We start from the raw sequence: 13,182 nt of genomic DNA, 5'->3' as shown, positions 1-13,182 counted from the left end.
TATTCCAAATGTCGGTGCTAGAGCTAGAAGGTGGATCGCTCCATCCTCGCGTAGCAGACAGCAAGGGCAGCATGAAAAGGCTCGGTGGCACCAGGGAGAGTTAAAACAGAAGCCAAAGTGTCAGCTCAGCTGTCAGGCTCCCCTGGCAATGGGACGCTGTAAACCTCAGAGACTGTTTCTTGCAAGAGACTCTAAAATCACAGGCCCGCAGGCATTGCCTTCGCCCCGTCCTGCTCGCCTCCCCTGCCATCTTTCATAACCTCCCCAGGACTGTTTTCTGCCTTTTCCCTGGCAACAAAGGGTTAGGACCCTCCCTGCTTCACAGGTACAAGATGAGACACATTTTCTTCACCAGGCATGCCTAGGTGCGGTTCTTGGCTGAACACGGGGAACCAGCCAATAGGAAAATGTTTTCCTCCCCTCCAGAGCGGAAAGGCCAGGGTGTGTCCCAGCAGGCTGACAGAGCAACGGGGCATGCATGGAGGATAGGAGCGTCTGGGCACAGATGGGAAGAGAACAAACTGGGAACACTGCTGCTCACTGAGTCTGAGTGAGCGTGCAGGCTACTCACTGTGTGACTCGCGCCAGTGAGTCACACAGTGAGGGAGGGGATCCAGGTGAAACAGGAACCCCTCGAAGTTAGCAAGGGATGACCCTAGCTCCATTCTGGACGCCATGCATGTTGCTGAGACAGGTGGCATTCCTGTACACAGGTCTCACGCAGTAGCGTAGCTAGTGGGGTGCAGAGCAAGCTGCCGCTTCCCCTCAGCTTCTCGCGGGCGGCCCGGCTCCCCCTGCCTGGGGCTCCCCTCGCCCGCCGCAGGGCGCGGGCTCCCCCTCTGCAGCACTGCCCGCCATGGGCCTGGGGTCGGGCTCTCCCGGGGCTCTGCTCTGCACGCGCCCAGCACCCCTGGGGCTGCTCCTGCCTCCTCCGGGGGGCTAGGGTCCTGCTGCAGCTTGCGCCCCTCTGCCTCCTGCGCGGGACAGGCAGCCCCAGGGGGTTGAGGCCGTGCCACTCCTGCCCCAGCTTCCCCCTCCAGCAGCCCCCACACCGCCCTGCCGGGCCTGTTCAGCCCTCGGCCCCACCGGGTCCTGCCCTGCCGGCCCTCATGCAACCCGCCCCTACTGTGCAGGGGGCGGGCGCGGCCCGGGGGGATTGGGGGAGCCGCAGCAAAGCCCCACCCGGAGCTGGTGTAGGAGACAAGCAGGGCTCTCAGCCCAGGCTCCGGCATCAGCCTGCAGCGGGGAGCGGAGCCACCCCCCGCCGGCTCAGTTCAGCCCAACCCGCTCTTAAAGGGACACGGACCCCACCGCGGCTCGGCCCAGCCTGGGGCACATGGGGGTGTCACCTCACCCCCCACCTGGGGGGCCCGGCGAGGGGGGTGCTTGGTACCGTAGCAGCGCAGAGGGGAGGCCAGCGCGGAGTGGAACCCATGAGGGCGGGGGGGGGTGCGGCGCGGCCGGAGGAGCCAGCCAAAGGGGGGCGGGGCACGGAGCGGCCGGAGGAGGAGCCAAGGGGGGGCACCTTTTTTATGTTTGCTCCCCCTACTCTTAAAACCTGGCTACGCCACTGGTCTCATGGCAGATGTGTGTTTGCTGCGCCATAGCTGTGTCTGCAGGCTGGATAGCACAATATTCCCATGTATTAAAATGAATGTGATGGTGAGCCCTAATTGAGGTTGGGGCCCCATTATGGTAGGCCCTGTACAGACCCAGAGTAAGAGAGTGCTTGCCCTGATGAGCTAAGGGTCTGATCCACAAAGGTATTTAGGCACCTAACTCCCATGGATTTCAGTGGGAGTTAAGCACAGAACAGCTTTGAGGCCTACAGCCTAAATCTCCAAGGAAGACAGAAGAAATGGTATTATCCCCATTGTACAGATGGGGAACCGAGGCACAGAGAGAGTGGCTCAAGTTCACACAGAACAGTCTGAGACAGGGGTAGGAACTGAACCCCTCTCTCGAGTCTTGGACTGCTGCCCACAAGCCCATCCTTCCCGTGCAGGATAAAGAGATGTATATGCACAGTGCGGCACCCCGGCAACGCTGAGCTTCCGTTGCCTGGGTGGAGCTGATCCACCGAACAGCCCCTGAGGGTCGCTTACTGCTGCTGCGACGCAGCCGGGCTCCAGGCGGAAAGTGGGGCTGAGAGGAGGAACAGCAGAAAGAACATCTCTCCCCTCAGGCTCCGATCTAGTCAGATTTCATCAGCAAAGCGGGGTTGGGCCAGGCCAGCACTATGGTGAGAGATCTTGCAGGAAAAAACCTGGCCGTTCGTGATAATCACATGTGCTGTGGGCACATCTGCCAGGAGTAGGAGATGGGATGTTAACCAGTGTTCCGGCAAAACTCGAGTGGCACAGCACTTTAATCTCTCACCATTGCAGGATTGCTCCTGACAATGTCTTCTAGTGAGTCATCCAGCCTAGATGTCAATATCTCCAGGGATGGAGCTGCCATTGGAAGACTATCACACAGTCACATAGATCCCACTGTTGAGGGTGTTTCTCTTGATATTTATCCTGCACCATATTACTTTTTTTTTTTAAAACTATCCCGTTATTTCTAGTTACAACTTCTTGGACCATTCTCTTTGACCCTGAAATAGTTGTGGCTTTAGGTGGCCTGTCCCACCTTGGTTATTACTTATTCAAGGGAACTGTGTTTGGATGAGTACAAGCTGACACCCTAAATTCCTTCTCTGTGTTCCCCTGGCAATGGGTATTCTTGGTTCCTCTCTTCCATAAATTGTAGGCCAGTATCGCTGTATGTAGCCAGCTCTGAGGAAGGGACTGAAGGGCAGGAACAAAATCCATTTGTGCCATAGATGATTTGTAAAAAGAATCCATTCTGAGAGGTAATGTGAGGAAAATCGGCAGATCTGATTTTTATTCCCCGCTCTCCCACTTACCTGCTGGGTGATCTTTGGCACAGCACTTCCTCTTTCTCCTTTGGCATGTCTCTTTAGATTGTAAGTTCCTTGGGGCAGGGACTGTCTCTTATTAAGTGTCTGTGCACTGCCCCGCTATGGGGGGCTGTCACCTCGGGGCAACTGAAATACAAATAATAAGAACATAAGAGCATAAGAACGGCCATACTGGGTCAGACCAAAGGTCCATCTAACCCAGTATCCTGTCTTCCGACAGTGGCCAATGCCAGGTGCCCCAGAGGGAATGAACAGAACAGGTGATCATCAAGTGATCCGTCCCCTGTCGCCCATTCCCAGCTCCTGACAAACAGAGGCTAGGGACACCATCCTTGCCCCTCCTGGCTAATAGCCACTGATGGACCTATCCTCTATGAATCTATCTAGTTCTTTTTTGAACCCTGTTATAGTCTTGGCCTTCAGAACATCCTCTGACAAGGAGTTCCACAGATTGACTGTGCGTTGTGTGAAGAAATACTTCCTTTGGTTTGTTTTAAGCCTTCTGCCTATTCATTTCATTGGATAACCCCCTAGTTCTAAGCCTGAACCAAGGTTAATTTTAGGTGTGTTTGAGGTTGGAGCTGAACACTTTGCAGAAAAAGCTGCCTCACCTCCACCCCAGAGGAGGCTGCATTTCAGTGACGTGTGAACAGCTTCCCGGGTACATGCTATACTGCAATGGCCATTGGACGAACAGTGCTACATAGACTGTCCCTCATTCTTGCTAAGAATCTGCATTGCTCTGTGTGTTCCGTTAGACATTCCAACTGCTTGCTGCATTCTTTGCATTCAGCCTTCCTCAGTGGTGACCCTTACCTATGAGGGAGGCCATCAGGTTACTGCAAACCGTGCTCAAATTATCATTGCAGTTGCCTGCCCTGGTTTTGATCTCTTCCCTGACCTGCTTCCCCCCTTGCATAGCCTGATCTATATGGTATGCAGTCCCATAAGCTCTGATTGTTGCTGTCTTTTCCTAGTACATCCAGGTGGGATGCATTTGCTCTGGTGCTAAGTGTACCAAGCTCCGGGTAGCCTAATAGCCATGCTGCGGATTTCCACGCGATGTTCCTAGACAACGGTGCTACAAAGGAGTGTGTTGCTTATTGATCTTCCCAGTCCAGAATCGTTCCCCGCACTGCAGACTGGCCTCTCGCTATCAGCCACTCCCAGTTTCCGTGCCGCCCATGGTATTTGGCAGTAGCACTGCGTTTCTGAAACCCTTTGCCCTTTTCGATCTGGTTGGCGCTCCAGATTTCACGCCCTTTAGAGTGCGACAGGTCAAACCCCCGCGGTCCTTGAGCGTCAGAAAAAAAGCCTCCAATAAACAAAAACTGGCAAAGAGCAAAGGTCAAAGATGGTTCTGAGCTGGCTGGAGGCAGGATCAGCCGTCCCAGGGTGGAGAAGGGGTATGGAAAAGATTCGGCTCTCTCTGGAATTACATGCCTGCATACAAAGGCTGCCACCTGCAGGGATATGTGACGCTGATGAGAAGGACTAATAAGGAAGAGGAATGGGAGGCTCGGTAGATTAGTTACACAATGCCCAGCACATGATAACCAAAGCACCACCAAGGGTGCGCTGTGTTTAGGGTTGGCAGACAGTGGTTAAAGATGAGTTCAGGCTGCAGAATTCAGGGGTGTTAGGTTGTGGGCTTCTCATGTGAGCCCATCTCTGCCAGGAAGTCCCGACAGTCTTTGGGCAGGTTTAGTTACACCTGAGATAAAAGGCTCCTCTCGCCCTGAGCCCCACCAGAGAGAGTCAATGGTGGAGATTGTGCAGTACCTGTTTTCATAGCTCGCCCGTCCATGATGGCTAACATTGTTAAGGGCTCCAGAGGGGTGTGTCTGTGTGAGAAGGGGGTGGGCCGCAACTTGGCTCCTCCCCCTGGGTGCCAGCAGAGCTTCATTGGGAGAGTGCTGGCCTCGCCTCCCCCTTCCCTTCGGTGCCATTACTGAGTGCTAAAGAGGAGAAAAGGAGGCAGGGTGAATTGCTAACTCCATTTTTATTCCCCTTGGCAGATCTTCACCCGCGCTGGACGGCTCGGACCCCAACCCTGATGGGGTCTGACAGCCCCATGCCTTTCACCAAAGACCCGTACGATACCGAAGGCCTCGCCAGCACCCTCGCAGATACAGTCACCACCGTCCTGGGTAGCTCCCAGCCAGTTGTGAGCCGCGGCACTGCCGATAACCTCATCCCTGTCTACTGCTCCATCCTGGCAGCCGTGGTGGTGGGGCTAATAGCCTACATTGCTTTCAAAAGGTAGGCAGGGGCCAATGCCCTGGGGCATTCTAGGAACGGAGGGAGGGATCCAGGAGTGGGGAAGGCTGCCGGCCTCAGACTGAGACCCAGGGCCGTTACTGCTTCATCGGGCAGCTTTCTCTAGCAGCACCTGATCGTCTTGGGACCTGCGGTGATAATGGGCCCGATTTGGAGTTTTACACAGATTTACAGCACCGGAGGGGCACCTATGGGAATCGGGCACTCGTCTCCTATGGAAGGCCAAGGGGAGTTGGGCACTCACCTGCCCTGCAGTGCAGAGCAATGGAGAATGGGGCCCTATATGGTCTCTCTCGCCTATCCTGCTCTTTCTTTAGCTCCCTCATTTCCCTTGGGGGGTGCTTGTAATTCCGAGACATTCTGCAACGCCGTCACTTTCAGTGTCTTGCACCCTCACCCCCTTTGTGCACCTGGTGCCTATGCAGGTCGCAGCTGGTTCAGTGTTTGCACAGAGGGCTACGATTTCTCCACATACCCACGCACTAGAAATAATCCCTAATCGCTGTGCTTCCTAGGGAGGAGGCTGAATTCTCTGCTAAGGAAACTCCCACTGACTAATCAGTGATGCCAGCAGAGGTGCATCTATACCCGCCCCCAAGACATTCCCATGTGCGCACCCACAAGCACGTTCACACATGCACACCACATGGTTTACATATGCATATTCTCACCCAACTACCTGTGTGCACTGAGTCACTAAATTCACCTTCAGTTGCCTGTGCGCACACAATCCCATGTGCTTTTGCATTTCGCTCGGTGCAGTGATTCACACGCACACACCCACACGCTGTTTCACAGGCATTTCCAGGTGCACACACCAAAGCATATCAACACATGCATTTACATGCGTGCACACACGGTTTAACATGCATGTATATGAGCACATACAATCACAGATGTATTATGGATCAAAATGCAGCCATTTGATTAGCCCTACACTCGCAGTCCCTTATTAAAAACATTCAAGAGATCAAAGCATAGAAGCGTAGGACTGAAAGGGACCTCAAGAGGTCTTCTAGTCCAGTCCCCTGCACTCAAGGCAGAACAACCTTATGACCAACCTCAGCGAAGTTTATTGTCTAAAGACAAAATAGTACAATACGAAAAGGATGTTATGTACCGCTCCCTATTTTTATCGTAGACCCATTTACAAGTTAAAAGCATGCAATATGACACCCAAGACTAACATTCACCCATTAGCTTTTTTACCTTTTTTTGTCCTGGTACCAGGGTGTGCCCCTTAGCTCCTTTTGAACAAAGCACTCCACGCCACGCCACGAAGACGTTCTCCGCGTTGTACCAGAGCAGGACACTCGTGTCTCTTGATTTTGACAGGGTTTATATTGGCTAATGCTAAATGCCGTATCAAGCGTTGCAAGGTATTGTGGGAGGTATCACTCTTAATGTAAGTGGGCAAGCGTGACCCTAATACAATGTAGTGCCAACATTCATATATAATGTAATGTATATACTGCTAATACGGTGGGTACTACATCATAATATGCTGTGCAATACATATAACATATACATTGGCTAACAGCGTGCCCACACTCCCATATGTGCACAGACTCTGGTGCATAAAGGCATGCAGGTGGCACAGGCTGGTTTTCATGTCCGTTTAAAAAAATATTTGTATGTCTAAAGGAAAGTTTATGTTTACACGAAACTCAGGTCTCTGGTGGTGCAAATTGGCGCTGAATTCAGTGGAGCGCTGCCCGTTTACACTGTTGGAGAGCTTGGCCCATGGACAGTAGGAGCAATGCAGTGTTTCTCCCCTGAAGGACCAATCATAGAATCATAGAATATCAGGGTTGGAAGGGACCTCAGGAGGTATCTAGTCCAACCCCCTGCTCAAAGCAGGACCAATCCCCTTCTGGCTCCAATCTTTTTTAGTCAGCCTGGCTAAACCTAGGCCCCCAAGCAAACTAAACCAATCCTGTCCTAATCACAATGATCTCATGCAGCCTGACTCAGTGGCCGCATTCACCTCTGTAACACTACTGATTTCAGCGGAAGAGCTAGACTTGGGCTATGCTTAAAACTTGAGTCGACCTAGCTACATCACTCAGAGCTATGAAACATTTTGCGCCCTGTGCGACGTAGCGTGGACTGTAGCTGCAGATAGGTTGGCAGAAGAAGTCTTCCGTTGACCTCAGTACCACCTCTCAGAGAGGTGTATTAACTGCATTGTCGGAAAAACCCGCATGGGAAGTGTCTACACTATCACATAGGAAGCGTCTACACTATGGCGCTACAGCTGCAGGACTATCACTGTGCCACTGGAGTGTAGACATACCCTTGCTCCTCATTTATTCCTAGCTGAGACTTGACAGCAAGCCCTTTGAGGCAAGGAGAGTCTTTTTGTTCTGGGATTGTACAGCGCCTAGCACCCTGTGGGGGTCTTGACCCATTACTAAGGCTCCTAGGTGTTACTGCAATACATCATAGTAATCAGTAGCAGGATGCTGGAGCCTGGATCTGTAAGGCCAGCGGGTCTGGCTCTCTGCTGCTTTGCCCTTGTATCAACATTTATACCAGCACTGCAAAGGCAGACTGGGCACAAAGGGGCAGGACAGGGAGAATGAGGCTCTGTGACTCTGGCTGACTTACAATAAGATTCAGGTAAGAGGCTGGCCGATGTGGCTGTTTCATTCCACTTCGCTGGTCCCGTCTGCAGGTGGAACAGCTGCAAACAGAACAAACAGGGCGCCAACAACCGCCCTGTCAACCAGACCCCCTCTCCAGAAGGAGAGAAGCTTCACAGCGACAGCGGGATCTCCGTGGACAGCCAGAGCCTTCACGACCAACAGCCGCCAACACAGACCGCACAGGTGCAGGGTAAGGTTTATCCACCAAGCTGTGCTAGGGTGGGCCCGGGGCTGGGGGGAGTCTGGGGAGCACTGGTGGAGCTGGGAGGATCAGACATGGTGTGGCAGGGAAGGGGCGCTGCGGGTCAGGATAGGGGTAGGAGAGGCTGGACAGGGGTTGCAGACTGGGACAGAGGGGCAGTGGGGAGCCCAGGACTGAAACAGTGGGGTGATGCTGCAAGTCCAGACTGGGGAAATGATACACAGCAGGGTACAGGTCATTGGCATCCTCCAGTTTGACTTGGGAAAATCTCCCAGTATGTATGAAGCACCAAGTTGCCCGCCCCCGATCCTGGTGCTCTCCTGGGCTTTCTGACCCCTTCTGGTTCAGTTTCACCTCCCAAAGGCCGTAGTGACCCTGCTCTGTTCCTCCCCTTCCCTGCACAGCTCTGAAAGGAGACGGGAACCTCTACACCAGCCTGCCGCCTAACAAGCAAGAGGAGGTGGAGAAGTTGCTGAACAGCTCCCCGGAGGACACCTGGCGTCACCTGGCGGGGGAGCTGGGCTACAAGGAGGATCACATAGACTCCTTCACGCAGGAGGAGTGCCCTGTCCGGGCCCTGCTCTCCGACTGGTCCAGCAAGGACAGCGCCACCATGGACGCCCTTTATTCCGCCCTGCGCCGAATCCAGCGGGGAGACATTGTGGAGAGCTTGTACAGCGAGTCGACCGCCACGTCGCCGGTGTGAAGGGTGGGGCGGGAGAGGCACTCCCCAGCCAGCCCCTCTGCGACCCCACGGAGATACCAGCTGGCGAGAAGATGTGAAGGAAATGGGGTTCCCGCCCGGGCCCCCTGCTATTTACGAACAATCCCGTATGCACTGACCTCTTATTTTCAGTATTGTCCCCTTTTTTCTATCCCCCTTTCCCCGGCGGACTGGCCGATGCTAAAACAGAAGGGATATAGCCAAGGCCACCAGGGGCTGTGGCCTCCCTCAGTCTTGCTGGGACCTAGGAGCGCTTGACGGCTTCGGCACCTCCTGTGTGAGCAAAACAATCTCTTGTGCACGCCCCGCCCCCCCGAACCCCAACAACACGTCTCCGGTAGCTGCAACGATGACCGTGTTTGCTCTCGCTCAGGTCTCTCCTCTTTCTTTCTCTGTCTGCTTCGTTCCCCCTCTTCCACTCCCCCTCTGAGGATCTTCCTCTGCCCCCCACAATATCCACCCCCTTCTGTTTGCCCCAGATCACCAGTTGCTCTCCCTTTGAATTGCACCTCCCAAGCCAGGAAGGACGGACCCAGCTGAATTCAGAGAGAACTGGGTGGATTTCAGGGCTAACGTTTGAGTGAAGATGTTATTAACAGGGAATTGGGATGGAGGGTGGGGAGCAGAGGGATATAATTAGAAAGAGCTACCCAAGGATGCCGCATGGGGAAAAAAGGGCCCCATCTATAGAAACACACATTTGTGCCTCTGCACTGTCCTTGGAAGTGGTGAGGGGGGAGAAGACTGTTTCTAGCAGGCAAAATCTACACTGTGAATCATGAAACATACAGCATGCGTGTTGGCGAGAGATCCACATGCCTCCATGACACGCACATTCCTCAGGCTTGGAAGAGTTTGCCTTGGTCATTAGCAGCCAGGCTGTCTGACACGTTAAGAAACAATCTAGTTACCTAAGGAATAAGGTCGTTTGCCCGTCTTGGGTGCTCAGCGGTCAATCGCCAGCACCTTCCCAGGTGCTGATCGCTCCTGGGCAGACATCACCCTTGTTAGAGCCCCCAAATTCCAGTGGAGAATAGCAACCCGCTAACGGTGCCTGGGAAAGCAGAAAACAATTGCCATCCGTCACGCTGCAGGTCAGCCAACAATCGCCGTGCGGCCATGGAGAGCTGGAGCAGCTGCTGTCATCCCAGACCTCTCACATATTGTACTAGTGAAACACTAGAAGACAGGCTCTGTGCCCTTCCCCAGACCAGTGATCCACCCACTGTGGGCTACAACGTAATCACGCTGCTGCTTTAGCGGCCGACGAGCAAGGGGAAAGTGGGGATGGGCGACGTTAGTGATGGAGTCGATTCTATTCCTAGACCATGATCATTACCATAGTATCTGAGCTGGTACGGATGAGGCTCGAAAGGGTCGGAGGGTGATTTGGAAAAGCGCCCAGAAGCTCAGCTGTCTTCGCTGTATTATCTGAACCTCTCGGTCTCTGCAAAGCTGGAAACATCCCAAGAACAGGCGCCTTTGGGTATGTTGAGGCTTCCAAGGAAGACCCAGGAGGTAGAGAGGCAGTTGCAGCAACCTTTCTAAAGGAACAGTGGGTCAGGGAGTGTGTTCGATGGAGTTTTTCCCAGGCTCGGAAATGGGTTTGGGTGAAAGGGGGTGTTGGGGGAGGGGGTGGATCTTGCTTCTTCCAAACCAGCTGGGCCCAATCGTCAGTTAGAAGTTCCTTCTTTGAAGAAGACACTAGAAAAGCACCAAATCATAGGACTCAGCTGTTTCCCACCCATTGGAGGAAGCTACCAGTTCCTGGCACTCCAGATACGTATTCCTAGGAGAGGGGAGTTCTAATGGAGCCCAGGGACGCTGGCAGCCAAGTGGTATGAGTGGCTTAGCCTTGTCCGTAGGGCTCCCTTTCATATAAAGCTCCTGATGGGAAGGGTGACTTGAAAATGCCTTTCCTTCACCACAAGGGCTCCCACACCTGCCGACAGCCATCAGGAAGTCAAGGGGACTATGCAAAGTGCTCTAGCCCTTAAGAGGCTCAGGAGACCTCTCCCAGAACTATGGCACGTCCCTGCTTTGCAAGCTTTCTCCTCCTTGCCCGAGTGGAAGTTCTACCTCCTGGACCCATCAGATTCCTAGTATGGCTGGTATGTGACGGGAAATGACAGCACAGGAATGCTAATAATATACAGGACAGTATTGGTGATCATACCTCACTCCAGATTTGGGTGGATGACTCCTGGACTGCAGCATTCCAGCATCTTCAGACCAAGCCACAATAAAGTTTCTCGGGGGGTGCCCAGCAGCTACAAATGAGGTGTCCCTGCAAGAGGCCCCAAGGTGGAAGAACCATCTGTGGAGCAAGGAGGCAGGAAAATACAGAATGTGAATGTGATTGTAGAACTTGCATCTGTTGTAATCAGCCCAACCAGAGAGGAACGGTTACTTACACTTCAGATCACACCTGGGAGCGTTAGAAGCTGGAGACGGGAGGTCGTTCTTGGGTTGGCTCCTTTTGAGGGACCAATAACTGGTAGCAAAAGTTTTGATGACTTCAAAGATTGTTTCACAGCACTTTGATCTTCGGAGAGGGCCAGATTCTCTTTGCTCCCACTGAATAGCTCCTTGCTTCCCCAGGAACCCCCTGATGATGAAGACTCATTGAATAAGGGGCTATTCAAACCCAGCTGGCCAGGGAATGATTTTCCCATCCCGTGAAAGTTTTCAAGTTATTGAAACATTTTCTCATCCCAAATTGAGAGGAAAAGTCTAAATGGCAGTGTTTTTTGCACATCAAAAAATCTGGCAAAAGAATTCAGATCCGGTCAAAATATTTTGTTTCAATAATTTTGAAGCATGTTGTTTTAATTTTGACCATTTTAAGGGGTTTTTATGGGGGGGGTACTAGAATTAGCTTAAATTTTTAAGCAAAAAGCCACTTTGAACAGGAAAACTATGATTTTTCATGTAGAAAATGTCAAAATAAAACATTGATGATTTTGGGGGGAAAAAACAAACCCCCCCCCCAAATGTTGGGTAGAAAACTTTTGTCGAAACGGATTCTTTTCTGCAAAAAAAAAGTTTCAATTTCAAAGAATCAGCATTTTCCAATGGACAAAAATGTTTCTTTGGAAAATTCCTGACCAGCTCTTCTATCCAATGCAAGTAAGAATCCAGCCCCAAATGTCTCCAGTTCTAGAATATTACCCTGCTTCTGCTCTCACAACATAGGATCAAATCTCATTTGATTGGTGGCTAGTGAAGAATTGTAGCAGAACTCGGGTGGGGGGAGCCCCTCACCCTTCCTCCTTTTATACCTCTGGTCTGGCATCTTCCTCTAGACCTCAAGCCAGCAAGTCCATGTTGTATATCTGACCTGAGTTGCTAATTCATTAACAGCTTGACTCTAGCCTCCTTGCTCAGACAGCATTGCCTTGGAAAGCAGTGGGCGCACTGTCGGAGGAAGGAGTTCATGTTCGGGGCCTGCATTAGCTGCGTTTTGGTGATGGTCATAATTTCACAGACGAAATGAAGTCTATGGGCCACGTTCATCTCTGCTCCAAAGGGGCCGAACTTGTCCCTGAAGAGGGAAATCTGAGAGACTGAGCTACATAAGTGAAGGACCCGCTGTTTGCCTCCCAGCTCCACCAGAAATCTTATTATTAAATGAGGAAGAAAGGGGAGAAAAAACCTAAATGAGACAACTAAGAATTGTAAATAATATTGTCTTGTTTTACTCACTGCTAAATGTTTCTAAGTGTGACGTGGATTACAGTGCTAAAGAGCAGGAGACCTTGGCTTTCTCATCAAGACTTCTGTTCAACGCTGTCTTAGCATGGGGTTTAGCTGTTACCTGTTCTTCCACAAAGCTATGATAAGTGTTATAACCAGTGCCATTCAGCTCCCATGAACTGACTGGCCTCCCAGCGTCTTCCTGATGGACGGTGTGGTGGCAAAGATCCGTTTGCTCACGGCTCTGCGTTGCAGGTTGAATTTTATGTTACCAGCCTTGTATTTGTTATAATAACCTTGATTCTGGCCTTACAGAGTAAAGAGAGGACAGAAGGATATTGACATATGCACACTTTTTTTTTTTTTAATGATGATGGCAATGTTGAAAGGCCATGCGAAACTGACGAAAGCAGAGATTAGATCCAGGATGGAACTTTCAGGCCTTTTTAAAGGGACAGGTTGAAATTTTCAAACGTACCCATGGTTATTAGATGGCACCCAAATCCCATTGAAAGTCAATAGAAGTTGAGCACTTAACTCCTTTAAGTGCTTTGGAAAATTTCACCCATTGTGCTTTAAAAGATGGGGGTGGGCGGAGGTTGCTAAGAATTGGGCTTCTCTAGAACAGGATTTACAGAAACGCCCGGCTACCTTCATACCTTTGATTGATTTAGGAGTACAAGTCCTATCAGCTTCCAGTGGGGCT

At 51.8% G+C, this 13,182-nt stretch overlaps 1 protein-coding gene across 1 annotated transcript in view; it reads left to right on the top strand.

Annotated features, from left to right (window-relative positions):
- The window catches only part of NGFR (nerve growth factor receptor), a 38,637-nt gene extending 26,895 nt beyond the window's left edge, over window positions 1–11,742 (top strand). The window contains exons 4-6 of the mRNA XM_034756099.1: window positions 4,945–5,188; window positions 7,884–8,044; window positions 8,461–11,742. Of these exons, the coding sequence (XP_034611990.1) occupies window positions 4,945–5,188; window positions 7,884–8,044; window positions 8,461–8,762 (707 nt within the window). The 3' untranslated portion in view covers window positions 8,763–11,742. The remainder of the gene's footprint in view (window positions 1–4,944; window positions 5,189–7,883; window positions 8,045–8,460) is intronic.
- The last annotated feature ends 1,440 nt before the right edge of the window (window positions 11,743–13,182 follow it).

This window comes from Trachemys scripta, chromosome 23 (genome assembly GCF_013100865.1).
Source record: "Trachemys scripta elegans isolate TJP31775 chromosome 23, CAS_Tse_1.0, whole genome shotgun sequence".
Lineage (NCBI taxonomy): Eukaryota > Metazoa > Chordata > Testudines > Emydidae > Trachemys > Trachemys scripta.
The sequence above is the reverse complement of the archived record's forward strand: the minus strand, read 5'-3'. Positions and strand labels throughout refer to the sequence as shown.